A 27,433-nucleotide genomic window follows, 5' to 3' on the forward strand; every position below is an offset into this window, starting at 1 on the left:
GCACTATTATACACGGATTTTGTAGAAGACCTAGAGCAGAACATTGCAGCGTGATTAGGTACCCATGAGACGAATTCTGCGAGGTTCCGTCTGTACATAATTTATGCAGACCATAAAAGATGCACATTCTATAATTTATAGACCTTCTTTTGAAAATGATCTAATCTGACTACGGATTTGGAGAGAACGTATTCTTTTCAAAAGTTCTCAGAATTGCCTATGACAATCCACTGGTTTATCAACTGGCATATCAAGCAATCTTACCTTCTGAGCACATTTCCATCTTTTTAACCGATGCTCAGCAGCACCGCCTCTGAGGCAGGAAGCAGGAAGGGGGTCTTCGGGGGAAATGTGGCCCCTTGCAATCATCTAATAAAGATATCCATGCGCAGCCCATCGTGTTCTGTGTAACCCCATATGTGATTTTTGCATCTGGAAGAAGATCCCCTTGTGCACAGAAATAGTTACTTTACGCCCAGAAAGTTAATAAAGAATCATCACCATCACTTAATGTTCATTAATCCAATTTGGATAACCAGTCTGTTTAACTGCAAGGTAAACTGTGGTATAAAGGATATGCACAAACAACTTCATTTAACTAGGAAACACTTCACTGACTACTAATTTGGGTGGCAATGGTGAAAAATAGGAGACTAAAGGAAAACAGATCCTCTCAGAATAAAGCAAGGAGAAAACCACGGACCTTTCTTCTTCAGTCTCCCTGAAGGCTTATCGAATATTTCACATTAAACACTCAGTACTGCCTTTTTATTTTTTTATTTTATCGAAGTAGAGTTGATTTACAGTGTTGTGTTAATTTCTGCTGTACAGCAAAGTGATTCAGTTATACATATGCATATTCATTTTCATATTCTTTTCCATTATGATTTATCCCAGGATATTGAATATAGTTCCCTGTGCTATGCAGCAGGACCTTGTTGTTTATCCAGTCTATAGATAATAGTTTGCATCTGCTAATCCCAAACTCTCAACTCATACCCCCAGCTCCCTCCCCCTTGGCAACCACAAGTCTGTTCTCTATGTCTATGAGTCTGTTTCTGTTTCTCTAAGTACTGCATTTTAAAGCTCAAAGTAATGAGGCTTCTTATAGAAAAGGTATCTGTAATGCTAACCCCAACTTCTGTAACCTTTATTCTCATAGTGTCCCTGCAAATAAGCGTGTGTGTGTGTGTGTGTGTACATGCATGCGTTTTTTTAAGGCTAGCTATTCCCCTCCCTCACACTTGCTTACATGGGTAACCAGACTAGATCTCTCTCACAACTTCCGCACTTCCTGTACTTGATAAAAGGTTCTTCCCAAATGTACGCATCATACACACACACACACACACACACACACTCTCTCTCTCTCTCTCTCTCTCTCTCTCTCTCTCTCTCTCTCTCTCTCCTGCTCACACATACTTACCTCAGTTTCAGAAATGTTCTTTGCCTTGTCGGGAACAGCAGGCTGTTTGTTCTAAGTGCAGACCATTGTCTCTTTTTTCCTGAATTCTGCGTGAGTCGACACAGTGAATTAATGAATTTCCTGGGGTGGAGGCAGGACCAGTCATACCTTTTTCTCACAGGCTCTGTTTCTCTGCCGTTGCCATTGTTGGACACCTTAACCCCTTGGAGTCTGTCCACCACTCCTGTGACTTTGCTGAGGCACCTGCAGCCAGTTAAGGTGCAGTGCTCAAGTGACCTCGTACCCTGCTGTAGGTGAGGCCAGGGAAACAGAAGAGAGGCGCCCACCTTCAAAACATTCACCCTGCAGTTATAGAGGAGGACACACCATCAGGTACAAGAAGGAACTAAACACCCTTGGGGACCGTTCTGCCCTCCCAGACCACAGGCCTCCGAGAGCAAAGACTAGGGTATGTCATTTGTGAATCCCACAGGGTCAGACACATAGAAAGTATTAGGAAGTCCTCAGTCAATGTTTCTAAAGAGGTGGAAGAATAATTACAAAGGAACAGATAAGCTGGTGCGAGATAACGACTCGTTCGAGGGAAACTTCTGTTCACTGCTCCCCTTCGCCTGGTTCTTCCAGTCGGGAGAACAGACTGCAGGCGCAAGCCACCCGTGTGTGTGTGTGACGTGGTCCCCTGGGCGCCAGTGAGGATCACGACAGCTCTGTTTGTGACGACAGAGAGGAGGCTACATCTGGCCTCCCCAGTCAACCCTTTGGTATGATGTTCTTGGTAACTCAGCCCAATCCATCCTGTCCCTTTAACAGAAGGCAAAGTCATTTTTACTCAAAGATAGATGAATTATAAATTAGGCTTCTTAGAGGATTCTTTCTGTGTGGTGAGTCAGCTGATGCTTTCTTATGGGCCATCTCTCATATGGCTAGGATTGAAACATGTTTGCGGGTCTGAATAACAGGTGTTTCCCAGCACTCGCTCTCCTGGCCCCCCAGGTAGTGCGAGCTGAGTGCAGATCAGCTGTTCAGTATTCTCCAGCTGCACCCGCGGAGGTGACTGTCGGGTGCCCACATTCGGTGCCCACATTCATGGTCACCACCGTCAAGCCCCGTCGCTTGCCTCCTGCAGACATTCGTGCCGCTTTGTCATTGGTGCCCGGCCGTGGAACATCCTCGTCTTCATCTGGGTCTGGCCTGGGCTGGGATCCTCACTGGCTCGCTCTGTCGCCTCTCACTTTACCTGCCATGTCTCTGGGGTGCATGTAGGTGGTCACCTGCCTTAGTGTCATAAAGCGCTTAAGAGGGCAGGGGCCTGGACGTGGCAGATGGACAGGTGCGCTGGGACAGACGCATCACAGCCCCTGTTGCACGGGTACCTTCCCGGGCTGCATACATCTGTAATTTCTTGGCAGTAGAATCGGATGCAATATGGGATGGTCTCCAAGCTGCCAGAGCTCCTCTTTTGCTCCACTCACATCACTTGAAAATTGAGTTCTCTGGGAACTCCCTGGCGGTCCAGTGGTTAGGACTCTGCGCATTCACTGCCAGGACCCGGATTCAATCCCTGGTTGGGAAACTTAGATCCCGCAAGCCGCACAGCATGGCCAAAAAAAAAAGAAAAAAGTAAATTGAGCTTTCCCCCCTCTTTGCACACTGCGGGTATATCCTATCCTTGAATAACTTGTTGAAAACCGTAAATGATGTCCTATCTTGAATGCAGAATTGTTTTTTTCCTTCTCTGAACTTTCCAAGTCTGCTGACCTCATCTTCTGAGGCCTTGCCCTGCCTTCTCCTGAAGGCTTGGGGTTATCTGGCTAAGGAAATAGGTGAGTAAATGCTGGGGACCTCTTAGGAGAAGAGGGCCAAAGAGGCAAAATAATGCAGCGAGCAGGGTTACGGTCTGTGTACAACTGCTCTCAGATTCACCGAGTGACAAGACATCAGTATGTCTACATTCCTTTCACTAATTAAGGGATTTCAATAAAGTAGGGTTCAATTCAGTTGGCTAACAGAACCCCAGAGTTCACTGCCTCGGAACTTCTCCTCTCAAAGTATCTGCCGTATGTTTACGACCAGATCAGGACAACAGTTTACGGCTTAAGCCACTGCCCCATTTCTCTGGGACCAGGTTTCCAGCAATGAGAACGTGGGACAACTCTGGACACTTCTCTGATATAAAATCCAACCAAAGAACCCCCTTCACACCTGACAAGAAGGTGTGGACTACATTGCTTCCTCATCCTGTAAACCTCAGGATTAAGGAATATGCATTTGGGTAACGTTATTTGAAAATTGCAGAGGTGCTGCTGGATTACAGAAGTGGACTGACCTCATAGCCAGGAGATGAGTTAACTAGTAGGGATTTCACTGGATTACTCACTGGGAAGTAAAAAGAGATAGAGTCTGAAAGGAAAGAGCTGAAGGGAACCGTGACATATAGTGGAGAATTAGCCTACAGAAGGGAATAAATACGAAGAGTATGGGAGGAAATAGATATTTCAAAAGCCGACATTGGGTTCACCTCTTTTAGCTTCAGACTGTCTACTTTTGAAATAGAAACAGAACGCTTATCACTGAAAATCCTGGACGGACAGAGAAGTCTTTGTTCTAGAAAAGGATGGTACAGTCATCACCTCACCAAAGATAGATTCTTTTCTGATGTTGTTGGGTGGAGAATCCAATATCAAGAGTGAATTTGTAGGAGTTTTAATCCATTCAACTGGTTGAATCACATACATCCCAAACCCAGGACTATTTATATGAGGTTCAGTCAACAATTAAGCAGGTCATGTATTTGTGTCACTATATTCTTCAAAGTCTTTGCTGTGTTTAGCAGTTCCTGTGATAATCTAGGGAAGAGGGTTATAGAACAGGTGAGGATATTGAGACCCAGGGGCCTTTTCTAAGTTCCTCTCTTTTGCTCCTGACCCCTGGAGCCATTTACCTCCCCCCAAAAGATTAACTGGGACAAGTGTGCACCTCAGACTACCTCAAGGGATTTAGCCCAGATTCATGTTTCTGAAACTGAAGTTCATTGTCTCTCTCATTCTGGTAGAGACCATCAAGTGTGAGCTCTTATAATCAGTAGAGCACCTGGTGCTCTACACCGTGAGCTGTTCCCTTCTTAGTAATAGAGATGCTGACATGAAGCAAAGATGGCAGCCAGTGGACCTTCTCTGATGCGATGGGTCTTCAGACCTCGCAGTGACTCTGTGATGTGAGTGCTATTGTTATCTTCACTTCATAGATAATACACTGAAACTTCCAGAGGTTAAGAAACTACTCCAAGGTCATGCAGCTAGTAACTGTCAGCCTGTGACTGGAACTGCAGAACCTCCCTCCTGAGCACTAAGCTATATGGCTTCCAAAGAACCTCATTCTAGAGTCATGAAATCGATTTCCCAGACCTGGAATAATTTTAATAGCCATGTGGTCTACTGTCCTTTTTTTTTGCACATAGGATGCTGAGGACCAAAAAGGGTCTGTGACCTGCACGAGGTCACACAGCTAGAATCAGCCTCGAGCCCTCCTGCGTGCCCACCAGGCCTCTCCTGTCACACCACGCTGCGCCATCACTAAATGCGAGTTTTTGAGAGAACCTTCTTTATCCGTGGTCCTTAAAAGTAAAATGTTACCCCCCTGCCGAGAAGAATGTCCGCCTGTGTGTGTGTCTGTGTGTGTGGCGTTTAAAGAACATTTCCAGGTCTATAACTAACTAAGCCAGAGAGGTCACATCCTGGAAACCTGGGGGATGTGGAAGGCACAGTCCCTGAGCTCACCTGCTCTGAGCCACAGGTGTATCTGTCGTGGTGTGCAGCGTCTGCTCAGCAGCTGGTAACAGAGGTGCCTGACACACATACCCAGGCGATCGACTGCTCCCAGCCCACACGCATACACTCACACACACATCCCAGCATCCGGTGTGTATGCGGCACCTAGCAGCCCAGCTGGCAGGGCAGCTGGCTCAGCTGCACAGAGCCGCACGGTGGTTCCAGGGGTTGTGTACACTCACAAAAAGGAACGAGTGCCCTTTACAAATGTGGGTCGTACAGAAATCCATGTCCTGCGTGCCCCCCCACTTTTCGAACACACACTTTCTACCCCAAGACTGTTCCTCTTATTTTAAAACACAGCACCAGGAAGGTCCACCAGGATAGGGTCAGAAGCAGCTGGAAATCATGCAACAGGGACTGTCTCCTACCGAGGTCAGGAGAATCCCACCCCTCCAACCCCCAAACCCCGTCCCCCGATCAGGGACTCAGGACTACTCCCGGAGATGCCCCCCGCCAACTTTGTCAATCCACAGTGCCCTCCCCCTTCCACCACCCTGGGAACCTGCACTTCATCTTTCTGGTCTCATCTGTCACGTGGTCTCCCTTGTGAAGCTTTGGGTCTCTTCCTTTAGATTTAAGGTTCTTCTTTCTACCTTCCAATAGCAGTTTTTGTTTTGCTAATTTTACTGCTGCCAAGCATGATCTAAGAGCTTTACAAGCAATAATGTAGTTAATCTTTCTAAAACCATTATTATTATCCCCATCTTACAACTGAAAAATGGAGGCACTGAGAGGTTGAGTGACGTGCCTGAGGTCACACAGCTCATTAGTGGGGCCACACTTTGAACCCAGACAGTGCGGCTGTGACCACTGAGCTGCCTCCTTCTGCCCTGGGTCAGGTCGGTTATTTCCACACCAGCCTCTTCACCAGCGTTAGACTCATTCCTCTCTCCTCTCAGCGCCCCAGCCGTGCCGGGCCTAGTCTCTGCTCATCATGGCCTTTGGGGCTGTCTGGACGGGAGGACAGTCTGGACGCCGCTGCCCTGAGCACAGACAGAGGCATCACGACACTGCAGCCGTGGTGGGGAGCCCTCAAAGCTCCCCAGTCTGCCTCAGCCTCTCCACTTCAGATGATGGATATAAATAGGGATAATTCGTGCCCCGCAGAATTAGTGTGAGGGGCTAGTAGTCAGATCGTTCTAGGACTGGAATGATGGTGACCCCCGTATGGTCTAGCCTGGACGGCTCTGTGACCCACACAGAGACAACAGATAAAAAACTTTAGAGGACTGCAGTCCTGCTGATCTAAATTGTTACCCTGATACATGGGGAGACTGCCATTGAGAGAAAATATGGAATCTTCTTCTCAAAGATACGTCAGATATCTCTCTAAGAAATGTCCCCTCCGATGGACCTCAGGAGATGTATATATATATGTATGTATATATAATATATAGGTGTGTATGTATGTATTATGTATACACATGTATGTGTATATTATATTATATATGTTATATATAATATATGATATATATGCATATATGTATATTGTATATAATATTATATATGTGTATATATAATATGTATATATAATATATATGTTGTCATAATGTTGTCATTGCTTAAAAGATTTCTGAATGTCTTCTTTCAGAATCACCTTTAGACTGTGTGACACACATTTTCATTGTCCTCAATGGTGGCAAATCTCCCTCTATTAGCAGGACGACTTAAATTTGGGGAATGGCTAAAAGTCAAGGCCAGTCTATTGAATAAGGTGGGGAACAAGCAGCCTGGGTAAACGTGTTTCTTCAAAGGGCTGATGCTCTGTGACCTAGCTGGGTAGGACCCTTGTCATCCATGTGCGGTCAGAGAGAAAAGCAGCAAGACATTTCTCGGGGGTTCTGCAAGATGACACTCAGAATTCCACAGGAGGCTTCAGGCCACATGTTTCTTTACAGCAGATGAAAACAAATGTGACGGATATGGATATGACCTTGTGCATATTATAAGTATTATGTGTCCATTAATTAATAGATGCTATTGGAAGACCACATAGAAAACCAGAAGCCCTGTAGGGGGAACCTTAGGCAGGAGCCTGAAGGTGAGAAAGAGGGATTTGCTGGTGCCATGAAGTGATTCCTCCAAATTCACACTATCCAGACCTCCAGCAGTTCCTGACTTCGTGCCAGTTTGAAACAGCCTTCAAGGATATTGCCCAAAGGAGGCCCCAGGGCCCAGATGAAGCAGGTTTGGAAGGGAGGAGCTAGGAACCTACAATAAGCCAGGTACTTATGCAGAACTTTTATATAGACTGTGTCACTTACTCTTCAAAACCTCCCTTAAAAAAAAATCAGTGCTATTATCCCATATTATGCACGAGAACACTGAGGCTCAGAGGATACGCGTCACCGGCTGTAACACCACAAGTTAACAAGATAAAAGCCAGCGCACATCTGTCTTACTTCATCACTCTGGGACCAAAGCAATCCGCATTTTCAGGATATTTAAATGAGTGAATGTTTTCATTGCTGTGAGAGTTCTGTTTAAAAAAAAAAAAAAAATGTGTGCAATAGATCTGTTCTCTTGGAAGCCTCGTTAGCAGCTGCTCTTGGCTGGGGCCCTTTATGGTCACTGTGCTTCCCAGCAGTGTTTTTGCTCTTGCCAACCAACGGCCCCAGCAAAGCCGCACTCAGCTATTAATAGAACCGTGGTCACTGTCTCTTCGGATGTCTCCTTTCAGAAAAAGAAAGAGTCTGCTGAAAACCCCTTGACAAACCAAAACTTGTACCAGTGCCTTTGTCTTTTTCCTGCCTTCCACCTCCTTGTCGGTTGTGTCTATTAGGTGGTGCAGTGGTACCCGCAGTTGAAGGGCTGACATTTAATCGCTTAACCCTTCGTGATCATGGGCTTCTTAGCAAAATGAGTCCTTGGGCCCAGGCACAGAGCACAGAAGCAGACCTTCACGTTCTACCCCAGCCCCCTTCCTGCCAACCAGAGAGTTGGTGTTACGGGAGCATCCACGGAAACCTAGCCATCTGTGATCAGGTATACAGAAGAAGGATGCTTTCAGCGTGTGCTTCTGTTCTTCCTGCCCCTCTCCCCCTCATACCCTCACTCACGCCAAGAGGCCAGGCAGCTAAAGTCATTTCAAGCCTCCCTATTCGGTATCTGTTCCTGAAGCTGGGCCTGGCGAGACTGAAGGAAGCATAATTGACCCTGAGCTTCCTCCTCCAAAGACCCCTGTGCTTGGGGCCTGTCCACAGCTTCTCTGCCGCCACCATCCAGCTCATCCCCTGGAGTGAGTCACTCTTGGTCCCTGGGCCGGCCTTTCGTTTCCTCCTTTCAGGACACAAGCCAGGGAGAGAATGAAGGGGAAGGAGACCGGCCCTGGCCCCTGCTGGCTCTCCCCTCAGGCCAGCCACTGGTGAGGCCACAGTTGCAAGAACCCAGTGATTCCAAAGCAAAATCCAAGCGTGAAAGTCTATGTCTGGCATCCGTGATGATCTGGAAAAGGAAACTGTTTGGAAACTGTCTCTGTGGCTTCTCACGGCTCTACTGGATGTGATTCTCCTCCACAAGTCAGGACACCCTTTCCTAGTTTCTGTTGGGCGTTAATCAAACCTCACTGGTGAGAGAGTGGACTTGCCCACCAGTGCCCCGAATAGGTGTGCAGGAAAGAGGGACAGAGAACACGCCGGAGTTTCCTTGGCTTCTGCCCATGTTTCCCCAGCAGAGAGCTGGCACAGCACTCAACACTCTGCTCTCCCCTCTCCCTGCACCAGGAAACCCAGCTTCACCTCTTCAGGCATTCAGGGGGATCTGTGCCCTCTGACTGCCTGTGGTCGCCTCCAGTCCAGATCACCACAAAACTATCATCATAATAAAATTAAGAAATTCCATTGGTTGGGGGGGATACTCACAATGAACCTGCTCTAGGGCAGATGTTATCACTCAGTCCAGTGGGTCCCAAACACATCTGCACTTTGGAGTCGCCTGGGGGCTATAAGAAATTACGGATGCCCGTGTCTTACCCGGAAATTATGATTTTTTAAATTAATTTTTATTGGAGTATAATTGATTTACAATGTTGTGTTAGTTTCAGGTATACAGCAAAGTGAATCAGTTATACATATACATATATCCACTCTTTTTTAGATTCTTTTCCCACATAGGCCATTACAGAGTATCAAGTAGTGTTTCCTGTGCTATACAGTAGGTCCTTATTAGTTATCTATTTATATATAGTAGTGTGTATATATCAATCCCAATCTCCCAATTTATCCCTCCCCGCCTTACCCCCGGTAACCATAAGTTTGTTTTCTATGTTTGTGACTCTATTTCTGTTTTGTAAATAAGTTCATTTGTGCCATTTTTTTAGATTCCACATATAAGTGATATCATATGATATTTGTCTTTCTCTGACTTCACTCAGTATGACAATCTCTAGGTCCATCCATGTCACTGCAAATGGTGTTATTTTGTTCTTTTTATGGCTGAGTAATATTCCATTGTATATATGTGCCACATCCTCTTTATCCATTCATCTGTCGATGGACACTGAGGTTGCTTTCTTGCTCTGGCTATTGTAAATAGTGCTGCAATGAACATTGGGGAGCATGGATCTTTTCAAATTATGGTTTTCTCCGGATCTATGCCCAGGAGTGGGATTGCTGGATCATATGGTCACTCTAGTTTTTTAAGGAACCTCCATACTGTTCTCCATAGTGGCTGTCCCAGTTTACATTCCCACCAACAGTGTAGGAGGGTTCCCTTTTCTCCACACCCTCTCCAGCATTTATTGTTTGTAGATTTTTTGATGGTGGCCATTCTGACCAGTGTGAGGTGATACCTCATTGTGGTTTCGATGTGCATTAAAAATGATGATTTAATTGGCCTGGAGTGTGGCCGAGGCTTTGGAATTTAATAACCCCCCAAATGATTCTAACGTGCAAATTTGGAAACCCCTGCCTTAACCTTAGAGCCCTCTGAGATGGAATAAAAACCACCCCCTGCAGATGAAGAACCTGAGATTAAGCAAACCTGAGTGACTCACCCAGGCTCACCGCAGCCTTAAGGAGAGAGCCAGCCTCTGTAGTCAGGCTGTCGTCTACATCCTTGCTTCTCAAAGTGTGGTCCGCAGACCAGCAGCATCACCGGGGAGCCTCTTAAACGCAAATTCTGGAACCACACGTATCCAGACCTACTGATCAGAAACTCTGGGGTGGGGCCCAGCACTTGTCACAGGCCTCCAGGATCCTCTGATGCCTGCTGAAGTTTGAGAACCACTGCGACAGAGACATCAAGGTGCCCCGAAGGTCACAGTAACGTGCAGCCAGCCTGGGGAGCTAGATGTGGCCACCCCCTGGCTCCCCCTGCACCTGGAAGGCGCTTTCTGCCGCCACCGCCAGGGGGCGCCCAGCTGCACCCAGGAGGTTGGGGGATGGCAGAGCCGGCGGGAGGGCCCGGCAGGGTCAAGATCCCTGGGAACTGAGCTGGCCCAAGGGAACTGGAAGAACAGTACCCAAGAGAAGCTCTAAGCCTTTGGTACATTGCAGAGGCTTTTGGTTTCCCTGACTCCCAGGCATTGAAGCCTCCACACCCGTAGTTATTGAAACTTTGGGGATGGGGTGGGTAAAGACTCTAAAAGAGAAGAATAGGTGACTATACACTATGTCCTACAGCAATCGCATTCTAATAAGGCACTTTTATTAGACAAGGTATACCTAGTTAACGTAGGTTAACTTTGTAATTTTTGGAGAAATACACAGATTTTTGACTTATGTGTTCATTCCATTGAGAAACGTTTAATTTTTCTTTTTTTTTTTTTCTTTTTGGCCGCGTGGTATGCGGGATCTTAGTTCCCCAACCAGGGATGGAACCCCGTGCCCCCTGCAGTGGAAGCGCAGAATCCTAACCACTGGACCGCCAGGGAATTCCTGAGAATTGTTTAATTTTAAAAGTGCATGTATATATTCTATTCGTAGTTTTGTATCTATCCACAACCCTGTGCTTGCATGATTGAAGTCACAAAAAGGTAAAAGCAAGTCCCCTAAAATAGAGGAGACTTTGGTATGTGCCATATAAGCATCTTTGTTAATTACCATTGTGAAAGTAATTAGACATTCTATGAGTGAAATTAGGGTTGTTATCCAATTAGACATCACAAATATGCATGATCTGCTCAGACTCACTTTACATCTCGGAAAAGAACTGGAGAAGTTATAGATCTCTGTTATTCTGGAATATTTTAGATCTGGCACAGGTATCCATGATATAAATCTTTGAAATATGGATAAGTCAAAATATTTATAAATGATTATCCTTTATAAAGTCACAGATAATGTTCCCATGAGGGGAAAAAAAAGATTCCCTAAGGAAGCTAAAAATTTAATGAGGGCAGGGACCATCTTTTTTTTTTTTTTTTTAATAAATTTATTTATTTATTTTTGGCTGCGTTGGGTCTTTGTTTCTGTGTGAGGGCTTTCTCTAGTTGCAGCGAGCGGGGGCCACTCTTCATCGCAGTGCACGGGCCTCTCACTATCGCGGCCTCTCTTGTTGCGGAGCACAGGCTCCAGACACGCAGGCTCAGTAGTTGTGGCTCACGAGCCCAGTTGCTCTGCAGCATGTGGGATCCTCCCAGACCAGGGCTCGAACCCGTGTCCCCTGCATTGGCAGGCAGATTCTTAACCACTGCACCACCAGGGAAGCCCCCAAGGGACCATCTTTGTCTTGTGCTGCACTGTATCTCCAATTCCTGATGTTTCTGGCTTACATCTTCCCAAGTAAAGGTGATAAGGCTTATCTAGAACGGCAGTGAATTGGCTGCCAGAAAGTTTCATGAGGAAGCAGCTAAGGTAACAACCAGCCTGCACCACACCGGAAACATGGGTGTACCAAGGTGTTTGGCGTTCTGGGAAAGGCCACCCCAGTCCATATTTCTTTTTGTAAATTTTCCCAACCTGGGATTGTCCTTCCTACGATGATCCTATGCTTGTCTCCATGAAATTCAGTTTTACATGTACCTATTGCGTATTTTCTGTGTATGGGACACATACCGGATTTGCTGGGTGTGCAGAAATTGAAAGCCCTTTGCATGCTGGCAGGTAATAAGCAGGTATAACGCGGTGTCAGAAGGGTGTCATCCTAGCAGAACTGGCACATCTTATCAGAGCACCAACAGAGAGCATGCATGGAGAAAAGACTTTGAAGCGGTGTAGCATTTGAGATATTCTTTGAAGAATGGATAAAATGTTCAGCTAGATAAAATATCTGAGTGGCAGGAGAGCATCCTGAACAGAAGGAATGGCATGTGTAGGAGTCTGGACCATGAGGTCTGCTTGGGGATCAGGCAAACCGCTTGTCTCTGAAGATAAAATATATGTGGTTAGAAAGGAGAGTAGTGAAAAAAAAAAAAAAAAAGGATGAAGATGCTAGTTGTGTCCAAATACAAAAAAGATCTTTACCTGCCAGGCCAAACTTAATTTCTACTTAATTTCATGGGCAGTGGTTGGAAATGGAAGTTTACTGAGCAGAGCAAGTCAGTGCCATTGGGATCGCACTTGGAAGGGTTTTTGCAGCTACTAGTATGGAGGGGATGCAGGAAGTTACCAGAGCCTGAAGATGGTGGCGGAGGGAATAAAAATTTGGAAAACGTATTTGAGAGAGATTTCAAAAGCTTCTTAGACTTGGCAGTTGGTTGGGTTTTGGAGAAGGATTGCCAGGTTTTGTGCCTGGGTGACTGAGGAAATCTTAAGAGTCATTAACATAGGGAGTTCACCGGGTTTTGTGTATTGAATTTACTTATACTAAAATGAATCTGTAATTCTAACTTGGGGAAAACACATAGCTACTACCTTCTTCAGGAAAAACAAAAAACAAAAACAAACTCTAATCTTTACTTTGGGCTCTGATTTCCTGCTCAGTCCTCCTCAAAAATGTTCGATCAGTTCCTGAAACTAGAAGAAATTTAAAGTTCAGAGGAGCTAAAATACTGCAAGCTAACTTTTATAGTTTATTTTTCCAGGCCATTCCTGAGTAGAGATAGACAGGAAATGAATGGTTACTGTAACTGAGATGTTTGTAGTATAAGTACAATTTGTTAACTTTAGACCATTTTCCTAGGTTTTATTCCTCCCATAACTCAAATTGTGTTTTATTCTGGGGAGAGAAAAAAATATATAGGTGATCTAAAAAAATAAAGTTAAGCTGTACTTCTGATTTTGTGTGCAAATTGCATCCTATAAATTGTACTGTGACCCGTCATTTGGAGAACTCCAAAAAAAAAAAAAACCCTAAATCTTCATTTCCTTTGTGTTTTCTAAAGGTCAAATGCTGCAAATACTGGCCAGATGACACAGAGATCTACAAAGACATTAAAGTCACCCTAATAGAAACAGAGCTACTGGCAGAATATGTGATAAGAACATTTGCTGTTGAAAAGGTAAGTTTTCACACTGCTTTGAAAAGCTTTGGTCAGACATTAGTGATACCAGCCTCATTAAGTTATCTGGGATAATTCATACGTGGTCACACCTGAATGCAGGTAGGCTCTATCCAGTGATTTCTCAAGATTGCATCTTGCCCTGTGATCCTGTAATAGCTCAGTTCCGTCTTTGAAGCAAATCATTCCCATTTCATGAAAATCTGTGTTTTGCAACTAAACCAAAAGATACACCTGGCTGTCTACTTCCTTTTTCTTTTTAACCTGATTGATATTGTTCAGCTCATCTCTCTGTCCTTGTTCAGAGGCAGTTCAATAAATGTCCTTCATGCTGTATGTCTGTGTGGGTTTCCCAGTGTTGAGTTCGTATCGGTGTGGAGACACAGGTCCTAACTCGTCCTGGATCCCCTCCACCTCCTTGAGGCTTTTCCAGCTTATGGTTTAATATGGACTGATGGATTTTCCAGGTGGAAGCTTCTACCTGGAAACACACATAAGCAGACCTGGGATGCTCTTGCATGAACCAGCGCTTCCATCCATTCACTCCCATGCTGGTTTCAGCCCTCGGGCCCTGCGGGCGTGGGGTCCTGAATGCTGTGCTCTGTCCCACGGCCTCATCCCACATGCATGGATGGGACTGCTGCTCTGTGCCTTCTCCACAGGGCGTAACGGGGAATCTCCTTACTCCCCCTCTTTCTGCTGACATAGGGAGGGGCCGGAAGCGAAGCAAACTGCAGTCCATCCAGAGAAGTGTCACAGGTAGGCTGTGGGGGGTAGTGGAGGTGACGTGGCTGACAAACGCTCTGCCTTCCTGTCCTCACCTTGCCTTCGAAGAAGGGGACCCAGGGTTTGGTCTCTGAGGTCCCCCGGCGTCTGTCCACGGCTGAGCCATACACCGGATGTGGCAATGCCGGCATGAACTTAACAGTGGCGGGTGCCCTTGCAGGCGCCGGGTTGTAAGTGGACCAGGGCGGTTGGCTCCCAGCCCACCCCCCTACTTCTCACTGCATCTCGATGCACTTTCTGGATTAACAAGACCAGTTTTGGGAAATGAGGAAATTGCAGCATTTGCTTACTGGCTCATTTGTCCTGATTTTTTCAACTACCTCTCCTGGTTTTCAAATCCCTATTTGTCATACAATCACAAGGCTGAAGAGACTTTCATTTATTTTAATCTGTTTCTCAAACTATTTAGCTTTTTTTTTTTTTTCCCCTCAGCCTGTCTTTTTTAATAAGCAGGCAGGAGGCTTAGAGACTTCAAACAACGTGGAGTTCTGGCTGACTCAATTCTTCAAGTTCTGAACCTCACACTTTGATGTCGGGTTTTTCCCTTCTTAGGCAGGATTGGGGGGTGAAAAAGAAATATGGAGGATTTTTGTATGGCTCTTGGCAAGAGCGCTCATGAATAACTGCATTGAAACAGATAGTGATAAAAGACCCAGAATATTTTCTTCTTTAAAACAAAAAAAAAAGCATCCAAAAGCCGTCACTTAAACATAGAGTTCTTTGAACAATAGTCAGCTCTCTAATAAGCTGAAAATGCATCTCTGTGGCTAAAGGAAGGATTTGTTTGTCTTTTTAGCCTTTTTTTAACCTCTTAGTGTTCTTGGCTACATCCCCAGCTGCACAGAAATGTTCCTGAAATACCCAGTTATTTAGTCCTCAGACGAGCAGCAAAGAGGTGGTGGGAGGAAGGAAAGCATGAGGAGCTTGTTAGAGCGTTTGGGGAAATCAAAATGACATGTTGCCGGATTTTCTAACGGGGCAATTGGAATCTCTAAGGAAAACAAATCATTAGTACGTCTGTGGAGCACTTCTTGTAGGTTTTAAACGTCCTCATTAGAAAGGAAACTTAAAAAAAAAATAAAACAGCCAAGTGAAGTGTATACTTCGAGAGTCCTCCAATGCGGATTCTATTTTGAGAGTATTCGCATCAGGGGACCTAAAGGTGAAAAATGGGTTTGGGCTCCGTTCTGCAAACAAGCAGGCAGGTTTGTAGCCTGAAACTGGTCAGTTCCTGTTTTGCATGGGACGGTCATCCTTCCTTTCCCCTGTAGCTGGTGACTCCAAAAGCTGAACAGCTTTTAAATAACAAAGTGCCCATCGTGGCAGGAGGAAGACAGCTGAAAAGTTTCGATGGATCTAGGCTGTCTGGTGACTCTACCCCTGCCGCAGCTGGCAGAAAGGAAGCTGGCGATGGACACCAAGTTCTCTCTGCCTAGGAGGTGCCTGGGGCTCAGAGAGGCAGGGATATGGTCCTGAATCTGCAAGACAGAGCATGTGCCTAGGGATTCATCCATCCACACATATTTATCAAGCGCCCGCTCTGGGCTAAGCACTACTGTTTGTTGTGGGGGGGGGGGGGGGTCTTCCTTCCCAGCTATTACAAGGAAAAGGAAATGCATACCTCGCTTTTACTGGGCTGGCCAGAAAGTTCGTTCAGGTTCATCCCGTAAGATGTTACGGGAAATCCCGAACGAACTTTTTGGCCAACCCAACATATAGCATTAATACTTATTATATTACGTATAATATAATACTCATTTATTTAGCATTAAATCTTGTTAATGAAAAATGAACCAAAGATATACATGATATCAAGTTGGGAAATATTTTGGACTGTGATCACTGATCACATCTATGATTTCCCCCCTATATTACAAAACAGTGAAAGAGGAAACTGCCGCATCCATGAACAAGAGTGAGAGGCGACTCAGAAGCCAGTTCCGTTGCTCATCTTGTCAGCAGTGAACACAGTACAGGGTGGAGGTTTATTTTGGGAAAAGGTTTGCTGCATCCCAGACACTGACATTTACCCTGCTGAGAAAACGAGTCTTAGATCAGTTGGGCGCCCAGCCCGTGTTGGATGGAGTTCGGGTTCTGGGGATGCTGGCTTTGAAATCTAGCAAAGCTAGAAAGGGAAGTGCTCAAAAAATTAAAATTAAAAGCAACAGTGTACGGGAGACATAAATGCCCTTTTGTCCTCTTTGGAATGAATGAATCTTTATTATAGGCTTTCCCACTCCCTGGGACCACCCCTGCCCTGCCCTGTCGTCCTGTGTAAAGCCAGGGGAGCTCTCAGGGGTTTAGAGGCTCACCATGTGTCTTCTGATGGAGGCTTTCGCCAAATGTTACCATGGTTTCAGTGAGAGAAAGTGTGGGCTCCCACCACCCCGTAATCTTGCTCTGGGGTCACAGAGCATATTTAGCAGATGACAGTGTTCACTTTCCTTTGTGACTCCCTGACGGCTTAATTCCTTAATGCTTCAACCCCACTAAAGAATAGCATGATTTTCAAAGAGAAATAAAGCTTCGGCACTTGTGGGTTATTAAACCAAGACAAATGAATGCCCTGATGGCAAACCAGTCTTAATTTTAAAACCTATCATTGTTTGCCTCTTCTAGTCTTTCAAAGCACATAAAATTTCCGAATTTCTTCCTGGCCACCTCTGCGTGAACAGCGGCTACTGGTGAAAGTGACAAGGTTCCTGGGCATTTAATGTTAAGATAATAAAACCAAGTCCAGGGCCAATGGAGAGATGGTGTCCAGGAAACAGTGCTGGAAAGAGAGAAGGGGGAAAGTCAAGTCTGATCTCAGGTTACCTCCAGCCTTGATTCTGGAAGTAATTTTGTTTTCAAAGTAGACTCCTGGGCTTCCCTGGTGGCGCAGTGGTTGAGAGTCCGCCTGCCGATGCAGGGGACACGGGTTTGTGCCCCGGTCCGGGAAGATCCCACATGCCGCGGAGCGGCTGCGCCCGTGAGCCATGGCCGCTGAGCCTGCGCGTCCGGAGCCTGTGCTCCGCAACGGGAGAGGCCACAACAGTGAGAGGCCCGCATACCGCAAAAAAAAAAAAAAAAAGTAGACTCCTGTTTTAAAACACAGTCTTAATACATAGGCTCATAGTTAGAAAAAGAAAAAAAAAAAGATGGATATAAATCAACTTAGTTATTCTCAAAACAAGAGTAAATGTTAAAAAAATTAAAAACACTTGAAGTCTGTGTCCTTGTGCCTTCCCTTCGGTTCTATGGCGGACCACCCTCTCTCTTCAGGTTACTGGTCTAACATAGAATTCCAGCAAAAATACCTCTGGATTTCCATGGTTTATAATCTCGACGTGCCCGTTTCCCACAGGCTGACCGCTGAAGGCAGGAGACACCATCTCCATGTCTCTGCAGCCCCAGCCCCTGGAGTCAGGCCTGAAGCATTGCGTTTGCATCTGATTGTTGGTGATCAGATGAATGGATTAAATGTTTACCCCAATTAAAGAGAGAAACCTAACAAACTCGAGTTGCCAGTGAAAAGTGGTTCTCTGTGCTGTCCGGTTGGAAAGTGGTCCTTCTTCCAGTGGCCTTTCTGCACATCCTCAGTGTGTGCACAGCCCGAGTGCCTGGTGCAAACAGCACCAGAACACGGAAGAGCTCACCAGGGGTCTGCATCTCAGCAGCTGGTCTTGAGTGCACAGATACCCCTTAGTTCCTTCCCGTCCCCGTTCTGTGCGTCTGTGGGCTCGCTCCTCACACCGTAGGATCTAAGTGACACACAGACTGTTAACAGAGCCTGCGTTAACAGGTTTAGAAAGAAGGCTCAAGGAATCCCAGCGACACACCCATTTGCTGCCATTGCACCTGTTAATTAGCGTTTTCCCCAAACATGCCCTCCCCTTTCACCCCCATGAACATCTTCCTCCCTGCGAGGAGGCTTTCAAAGCGCGTGTTGCACCTAAGAATGACCCTCTTCCCAGCAGCTCACTTTCCCAGCCCCGGGGCTCCCTGACTGCTTAGGGGTCCTTGGCGCCCTCCTGGCCCCTCACCGTTTGTTCTCCTTTGTTCTCTTCCTGCGCTGTGCTGACCGACCCCTGGCAGCGAGGTGTTCATGAAATACGCGAGATCAGACAGTTTCACTTCACGGGCTGGCCGGACCACGGCGTCCCCTACCACGCCACCGGGCTGCTAGGATTCGTCCGGCAGGTGAAATCCAAGAGCCCGCCCAACGCAGGCCCGTTGGTGGTGCACTGCAGGTGAGGGGGGTCCGAGGCTCCGAAAGGAAGCACGGGGAGCAGTGGGTGCGGGTCTCCTCGGGGTGATGGAAATGTTTGGAAATTCGATGGATGCGAAGGCGCCAGGTGCCACTGAGTTGTGCACTTTACGATGGTCAGTGCGTGTTATGTGAGTTTCACCGCAATAAAAATCTAAGCGGAAGCAGGAGCACAGAAGTCCTTTCTCCTCCACTGACTGAGCCCTCTCTCTGTGCAGCGCCGGTGCAGGGAGGACCGGCTGTTTCATTGTCATCGACATCATGCTGGACATGGCCGAGAGAGAAGGAGTGGTGGACATCTACAACTGCGTCCGGGAGCTGCGGTCTCGGAGGGTGAACATGGTGCAGACTGAGGTACAGCAGCTCCCAACCGCCCGCCTGCCCTCCCTCGGGCTCTGACCCCGGTGCCCGCCCTGCACCTCACCTCCCAGGGCAAGGGGAGAGAAGAGCCAGCAGTTCTGTCTTCAGAACCCCCAGGAGAAAAAGTGAAGCACCTGGCCATCCTTCTTTCCCTCCCTCCCTCCTTCTTTCCTTTTCTTTTTCTTTCATAAACACACAGAAAAGGCCAGGAGTCTCCCAGGTAACAGAATCTGAGCCTAACTTTCCCCTTGCTTCTGTGTCCAGGGTCCAGTCGAGGCTCTACGTTTAAGCATTCGGGGATTCAATACCATTTCTTTTTACTGTGTCTTTTAAACTAGCTGGTAACCAGAGCGAGACCACTCCTGAGAATAGCCAGGCATTTGCCAAGTAACCTTTAAGGGTAATCTCTGTGCATTTCGTTCTCTTCCTACCGTCCTTAAAAATTCCGTCCAGTGGCCTGGTATCATGGGAATTCGCCCATTTTCTTTAAGTGCTCTATACCGACTAGTACTTCTATAAGTTAGAACTCAAGGTGTATCAGGAATTTAAGTATTTGAGAAAAAGTATTCCATCCTGCTCCTAGGAAATTTACATTTTTACTACTATTTGATCCTTTTAAGTAGGCATTACACCCACCACCTGGAAAATGATTCATGAAGTAGAATAAGACTCCCTTACATTTACGTTGTGCATTAAAGTTTACAAAAGCCACTGGGAAACCTAATTTCATTTTTTAACTAACAGAGAAGAATAACAGAAACTGTAAATGCTGCTTCCATGGTCTTTTTTCTTTAGAACAGAGTTTTTGTTTTAAAGATAATAATGATCATAATGTATTTTCAGTGTACTTAACAGTTGATCAAATGTCACCACATCCCCTTTTTCTCACTCAATCCATTTCTGAGGTGTTGTTTAATAGGACCGGGCTGTCTTCGAGAATTAAGAATTCAAGTTATTTATAGAAATTAAAGTAAAAAGTAATGGGCCTCTTTTGCATTTCATGTAATTGGAGAGCAATAATAAATATGCTAACACTTTACGAATTAACTGTAGGGAAAGCCAGGGCCAATTCAGAATTAGAGGGTTGGTTTTTAAACTGCAGGCTTATACGTACACACGAGAGCTCTTCCCTGGACACATAAGGACTTTCGTAATCATCGCATTAATTAATGTTTCAAAGTAAGTAGCTCTAAGTGCTCAGAACTGTTGATTTTTCATAGTGATGTCAAGTTTCCCTGGACCTTCTTTGCACTATTAATTTGGTTAGCACGTTCCTCTTTTCATTATATGTAGGTAAGATTCTGCTATTTCCTCATCTGAAATACTGAGTTCCAAACTCGTGGGATCAGAATTGCAGAGACAGTGTAGCTCCAGTCACTCCCACATGACAGTGCTTGCTCTGGGATTTATCAGTGTCTGAGTGGTTTTCATCGATCTGTTTACGGCTTCTGCATTGAGCCCCTGTTTATCTCTTCCTCCCGCTATACTGTACGCCGCACATGGCCAGTCACCAACGTGCCCGCCGTCCCGTTAGGGAACAGGATTACTGGTCCTGGAATAAGCCCCTCCTAGCGGTCAGGTCCTCTCCCCTGCTTTCTCTCTGGTGGGAGGGCGTCGTCTGTGATGGGTGGACCATTGTTCTGTTTTCCTGTCTGTGTGGGGCTACGTTCCCTCCTTCTCTAGTTCTTTCTGGCTACCTTGGTTTCTCTACTACTAACGAGTCCCGTCTGCTTCGCCAGGAGCAGTACGTGTTCATCCACGATGCCATCCTGGAAGCCTGTCTTTGTGGGGACACCTCGGTCCCTGCTTCCCAAGTCAGGTCTCTCTATTATGACATGAACAAGCTGGATCCGCAGACAAATTCAAGCCAGATTAAAGAGGAATTCCGGGTAAGTCATGCTAAAGGGACAGGTGGCCGGCTGTGACCTTGCTCCTTAAGAAGGACCTCAGAGTCGGCTCCTGAACCCATGAGCCAACACAGGGTTTCTTAGCCTTGGCACTGTTGACACTGGGGACTCGATCATCCGTTGCCATGGGGGGTGTTTAGCAGCACCCCTGGCCCCTACCCACTGGATGCCAAGAGGCCTCCACCACGCCGTTCTGACAACCAGATCACGTGCAGACATTGCCAGTGTCCCCGCGTTGAGAACCACTGGTCTAGCAGAGCCAGGCCCCGCCTTAGCTGGCAGACACCACACTGTCCCACAGTGTAACACAGGTGCAGCCGGACCAAGCAATGTACATTCAGGGTGCTTGCCGGGCAAGAGTTCTTCGTGCAGTTCCTCATATTCACGTTGGGTCTAAATGCACCTGACTCGGCCGATCTCCACCAGCCTCTTACCCCCAAGCGCCCAGATGTCCAGCCCTAGTCGGACTCGACGGCACGTAATCCTGCACACCCACGGTGGTCCTTATGTCTGATGGGCACTGTCCGTGGACCAAGTGCAAGGAGCGTAAAGAGAAATAAAAATCCAACTGTGTCAGTGGGGTTCGGGGAGGAGGGGGACATCAGCTGCAGGAAACGTGGGTCTCCCGGGGTCTGAGACGGGTTCTCTTCCCAAGTGTGTGTCCTCTGTCCTCTAGACCCTGAACATGGTGACACCGACCCTGCGCGTGGAGGACTGCAGCATCGCGCTTCTGCCCCGGAACCACGAGAAGAACCGCTGCATGGACATCCTGCCCCCCGACCGCTGCCTGCCTTTCCTCATCACCCTCGATGGCGAGAGCAGCAACTACATCAACGCCGCCCTCATGGACGTGAGCCCCCTCACCCCCTAGGCAGGGTGTGGGGGGATGGTCCTCCAGGGACAGTGCCTGTGTTATCTCCTGACTCCTCTGCCCTTGTTTTTTTTTAAGATGTAACTGTATTTGCAACAAAGTGCATTTCAGATTCCGTATCTGTTTCTGTGTGAGGACCAATGTTCTTAGTCTCTCTGAGAGCCCCAGTCCAGGCGATTGATAAATGAAAGATGTCTCGGTTACTCTCTGAGCTTCAATTTTTAACCTCCTGGCCGGAGAGCAAGAGACAGCTATTAAGTCACGAAAGCAGCAAAGTGGGATAATATGGTTTTTGCAGCATTATTTTAGTTGCCATTCCTCCTCATTTGGGCGGTAATTAACATGGGGGAAAAATTGCCTGTCAGCACAGATAGTACACAACTCATTACTTCCTGTCTGTCTGTTTACTTCTAACTGAATGAACATTTGCCGTTCAATTGATGGGCAAAGTGAACGGGTGTTTTCAGTGCTGATATGGAAATTTTAATTCTATTGGTGTGATATCAGTAAAAGCGCATTTAAACTTGTTTGAAGCTCTGCAGAGCTGTAAAAAGCATGTGTGTCCTTTGATGGCAGGAATAAGTAACACCATCACACATTTAAATGACAAGCAAACAGATTTTAGGAAAAACAGAACTATTTTAATTATGCATATTTTAAAGTAAAGTTAAATTTTCTCCATTAAAATAGTTATGTATAGGGCCAACATTGCCTTTCTACCAGAAATACCAAAAAAATTATGAAATACCGATTAAGTTTTCTTAGTATCAAAGTGAGATTATTTTATCATTATTATTCTTGCAGATGAGTCTATATTTGGTCTGTTTTGGCATTGACAATGGTGATAGAATTCAACAGTTGTTAAATACATTCAGTGTTTTATGTCACAAACTCCCATGTGTACAAAATAACTTAGCTTCCTCCTGTTACATTTTCCTGGGTATATTTGGATCTTTCTTGTTTGTGTTTGCAGAGCTATAAACAGCCCTCAGCTTTTATAGTCACCCAGCATCCTTTGCCAAACACAGTGAAAGACTTCTGGAGGCTGGTCCTGGATTATCACTGCACGTCTGTAGTTATGCTGAATGATGTGGATCCGGCCCAGGTGAGACTCGAGATTTATGGCCATCAGGGCCCGTGCCCGGGGTCAAATCTGTGTTTGCTTTGTTTGCACATGGAGAAGTTCAGTCCCCCGTTGGCAGGTCGCAAACGCCAGGCAAGGACGGAGAACCGGAGATGCTAAAAACCCGTGTTAAAAACCAGACGGGATTAGGGGTGGGCGCAGAAAATAGTCTGAAACCAAAAGAGATGGTGGGAGTGACAGGGCGAGACAGGGTCAGAAATAGGGACCAGATGGGCTTCCCTGGTGGCGCGGTGGTTAAGAATCCACCTGCCAATGCAGGGGACATGGGTTTGAACCCTGGTCCGGGAAGATCCCACATGCCACGGAGCAACTAAGCCCGTGTGCCACAACTATCGAACCTGCGCTCTAGAGCCCACGAGCCACAACTACTGAGCCCATGAGCCACAATTACTGAAGCCTGCGTGCCTAGAGCCCGTGCTCCACAACAAGAGAAGCCACTGCAATGAGAAGCCTGTGCACCTCAACAAAGAGTAGCCCCTGCTCACCGCAACTAGAGAAAGCCAGTGCACAGCAATGAAGACCCAACGCAGCCAAAAATAAATAAAATAAATTAATTTTTTTAAAAAAAGGAAAAGAAATAGTGACCAGAGGGAGATACCAGGTAACGGGCAGAGTCAGAGCTGAACTGGAGCCTGAAGGTCGCAGAGCAAGCAGACCAGGACTGTGAAGAAAGGCCGTCAGCCTCTGACACAGTCCCAGATCCCGTCTTGGAGCGTCTGTGCGCCTCCTGGCGTGGCCCACTTGGAGCCCTCAAGTGGCGGTCGTCATGGAGGGGGTGGCAGTGCAGGCCGACAAGCCGTTCTAAGGGACAGCAATTACTTTGTCAACTCTTTGGTAACGATATTAAAAAGAAATAAAACTGGGACGTGAAGATAGGAAAAAGTCAGAATGATCAATGGGGCTTTTTCATAGCTCTTCTTCTTAAACATAAAAAGACAGAGAACTGGGTGGTGGTGACTCAGTGTGAGTAATGGAGTGAGAAGCCTTTTTTTAAGGGACCTGTCAGGACAGCGTGAGCACAGGGGCCCTGGGAGCTGGATGTATTGCCTTAGGGCCCGGCTGTTCCAATCAAGGGCTGACCTGCTGTGACGGAGGCCCTTGTTAAGTAGTTTGAACTTGGCGTGTTGTAAGAATAAACTTCCTCTGGAACCGAATTAATTTTCTATCTCATAGACACAAATCCCTTTAAAAAAAAAAAGTCTGAAGTATTGTAGCATCCAAACTGGACGAGATTTTTCCTTCCTAAAATCCATTTGATTGTCATCAATCTGCCATGTATTCCATGGACCTTCACTTCAGTTCTGTAATGTTTTTGTTTTGTTTTGTTTTTTGCGGTACGCGGGCCTCTCACTGTTGTGGCCTCTCCCGTTGCGGAGCACAGGCTCCAGATACACAGGCTCAGCGGCCATGGCTCACGGGCCCAGCCGCTCCGTGGCATGTGGGATCTTCCCAGACCGGGGCACGAACCCGTGTCCCCTGCATCGGCAGGCGGACTCTCAACCACCGCACCACCAGGGAAGCCCCTGTAATGTTTTTAATTATGTTTGAGGCACTACGTTATCTTGTTATGGCTCTAGCCTGAAGACTAGTTAATGAAATAATAATGATAGTCCTTGCCCTCATCTAGTCCTTTTTACTTAAGAACCTTAAGTATTTTAGGAGTCTTCCCCAGTGATTCTTCTCCGAAGGATAGATGGCAACCATTGATAAAGACAAGCAGACACCACAGCTGGGGGGACTTCAAAGACACAACCAAAAGTAGGACCAAGGATCCTGATTTTCTAACTCACAATGCCATGGGTTAAATTTCACTCATTCAAGAGTCCTTAGTCATAGACAGAGGATAAGCGACGGTTCCCTCTTCAGAATCGTTGTTTTTCCCCTAATGTGAATCCTGAAATGTAGTGATACACTAGTTTTTTATCATTAGTGAACCAGACATCAGTGATTTTCACGTGTTCTTTTTGAATGACAGTGTTTGAATTCTAAAGCTGCATTCTAACCCCAAACTGTCTGGACTCACACCTGGCAGGAGAGACAGAGAAGCCCCAGTTCCATTCAGCAGACAGAGCCAGTGTTGAGAGTCAGAGAAAACATGCTCCTGGGATTCAGCCTTTTACAGAACACTGAACGGAGCATTTGAACCGAAAGTCTTTGCAATTGCACAAGAATAGCCCTCAACTACTTTAAGTATTTATAGGTCTGGTTCATGGACATGTTATGCACTATTTAAGCCATTTTCCACACGGTTTCCTTGGGCAGAATGCAGAATGCCATGTGCCAGGAGCCAAGCACCAGCCCGGGCCGTTCCTGTTTCTCTGGTGTAAGTGACAAGCTTTAGATCAGGGCCTGAAGTGAGAGAGCGAACAGAGAGCAAAGCTGGCTCAGTCAGGAGAAAATGGGCAGAACGGTTCAAATGTGCGTGTTCGAGCTTTTATGACCAGCTCAGCTTCCCATCATACACCTGTTAATTTTAACAGTGGGTACCCTTGGGTATCAAAAAGAAGATAAAACTTCAGCAGGCTATCTTTTGACAAGGCAATTTTATAACGTCACCAGGAAGCACTGGTGAAGAAGGAAAAATTTCGTGGAAGTATTATTTTTTTTTTTTTTTTTTTTTTTTGCGGTATGCGGGCCTCTCACTGTTGTGGCCTCTCCCGTTGCGGAGCACAGGCTCCAGATGCGCAGGCTCAGCGGCCATGGCTCACGGGCGCAGCCGCTCCGCGGCATGTGGGATCTTCCCGGACTGGGGCACGAACCCGTGTCCCCTGCATCGGCAGGCAGACTCTCAACCACTGCGCCACCAGGGAAGCCCGAAAGCATTATTTTTAAATAATAAATGTAATTTCTAAAATACTATAGACTTAGCTAATGTAAAAAGGACCCTTAGTTACTCTACTTTCATTCTTGATCATGAAATCCAAACCTTTCTTCTGTAATAGAGGGAGGGAGATGGCTTCCGTTGACCCACTGAAAACTATCTTACAATCTTGGATGTAAATCAACTGTTGTAACTTTTGATGATGAGATTTCAGATCCTTTGGAAAATAAAAGTCATCAGTAAAAGGAATTTCAAGCAGTAGGTTCTCCCTTCGTGGTACATCATTCTGCTTAAAATGAGATGTTCTTCATCTGCTCTTGGCCCAAAAAGAAACAGATCGTAGAATAATGAAGTAGTTCCCTCTTGCCCCTCCCCCCAGCCACTTGTCCCTCAGGTAAATCAGAAAGAAAAACGTTAAATGCTGCTCCCAAAACATCACTGCATACCAAGTCCCCAAAGAAGTTTCATTGCAGACTTTAAATGCCTTAATTAAGGTCTTCAGGCTTTCGAAAAGGTTTGGGAGAACAGATCAAGGGGGTTTCTCACCTATCTCCAAGTTCAGTGTTTCTGTGGGCCGCAGTAACTGAAAGCCCCTCCCTCATCAGCCACCCTGCCCAGCACCCCGCCCTCCACCCTCATGTCACATGCATCACATTCTTGCAAATGTCCTAGTTTCCCAGTATCACCAATACCTGGAGTTTGAGACTCTAGGAAATTGTGTCTTTAATTAAAGCCACCTCCAGGTAAAAACAGCAGAGCAGTTACTCTTATTACACCAGGTTTCCTAGATATGAGCTGGGAGGGTTTGGACCAGAGCATGAAAATGCAACCCAACACTGTTATCAGTATCTTGTCACAAAACAGCCCTGTTCTTAAAAGTGACTACAAACTGCAAGGCAAGCCCAGACGGGAGGATGGAGATTTGGGTGTTAACAGGTATGTCTTCATCTCAAGTGTCTTAGGTCTTATAGTGGCAGCTCGTGGCATCTCCCCAGGGCCTGAGAAGAGTGCCTTTCAGCAGCAAAAGGGATCTTACAGCATGTGTTCAATAGCACCCACATGACCTCCTTGGGAAGCAGAATTCCTCGTGGCTTAAAGATGCTTTCAGAGAAAATGGAGAAAAAAGTACTAGACAGACAGGTGGATATAAGGGCTCAGTCAACAAGAAAGTCCTGAAGTCGACTTGCTGGAAGGAAAAGAGAGAAAAGAAAGGAAAGGAAGTGAATCGAGGGTGTTTGGTCTTGCTGCCGGTAGTGACCGCATCCAAACTGTGAGCAGTAAATGTATTTTTATCATTAATGTCACGTCTCTGTGTTCTGAACTCAGTTGTGTCCGCAGTACTGGCCAGAGAATGGAGTCCACAGACACGGCCCCATCCAGGTGGAATTTGTTTCTGCTGACCTGGAAGAAGACATCATCAGCAGGATATTCCGAATTTACAACGCAGCCCGAGTAAGATCCGCAGTCACCATGGCTGGTGTTGTGGTTTCATGATTTTCTCATTCATTGAATAGGTAGAGTGTCTATGTCAGTCACTGTTCTGGGAGCTTGGAGTCCCTTCAAGGAGTTTGTGAACTCACTAACTTTATGGAGCTTATGTTCTAAAGGGAGAAGACAGACAGGAGAGGATAAAGACAACACGTATCCTACTAGATTTGT

At 46.3% G+C, this 27,433-nt stretch overlaps 1 protein-coding gene across 6 annotated transcripts in view; it reads left to right on the plus strand.

The window, feature by feature from the left end:
• PTPRM (protein tyrosine phosphatase receptor type M) overlaps positions 1-27,433 on the plus strand; it is a 746,259-nt gene that overhangs the window by 698,629 nt on the left and 20,197 nt on the right. For 3 of the 6 annotated variants that reach the window (XM_049698267.1, XM_049698268.1, XM_049698270.1), the window contains 8 exons: positions 13,520-13,636; positions 14,345-14,395; positions 18,500-18,654; positions 18,890-19,025; positions 20,771-20,920; positions 21,615-21,788; positions 22,783-22,914; positions 27,101-27,226. In XM_049698267.1, coding sequence (XP_049554224.1) covers positions 13,520-13,636; positions 14,345-14,395; positions 18,500-18,654; positions 18,890-19,025; positions 20,771-20,920; positions 21,615-21,788; positions 22,783-22,914; positions 27,101-27,226 — 1,041 coding nt within the window. The remainder of the gene's footprint in view (positions 1-13,519; positions 13,637-14,344; positions 14,396-18,499; positions 18,655-18,889; positions 19,026-20,770; positions 20,921-21,614; positions 21,789-22,782; positions 22,915-27,100; positions 27,227-27,433) is intronic. The other 3 variants (XM_004275949.3, XM_049698269.1, XM_049698271.1) reach the window with 1 other exon arrangement.

The sequence above is a fragment of the Orcinus orca genome, chromosome 15, assembly GCF_937001465.1.
Source record: "Orcinus orca chromosome 15, mOrcOrc1.1, whole genome shotgun sequence".
Lineage (NCBI taxonomy): Eukaryota > Metazoa > Chordata > Mammalia > Artiodactyla > Delphinidae > Orcinus > Orcinus orca.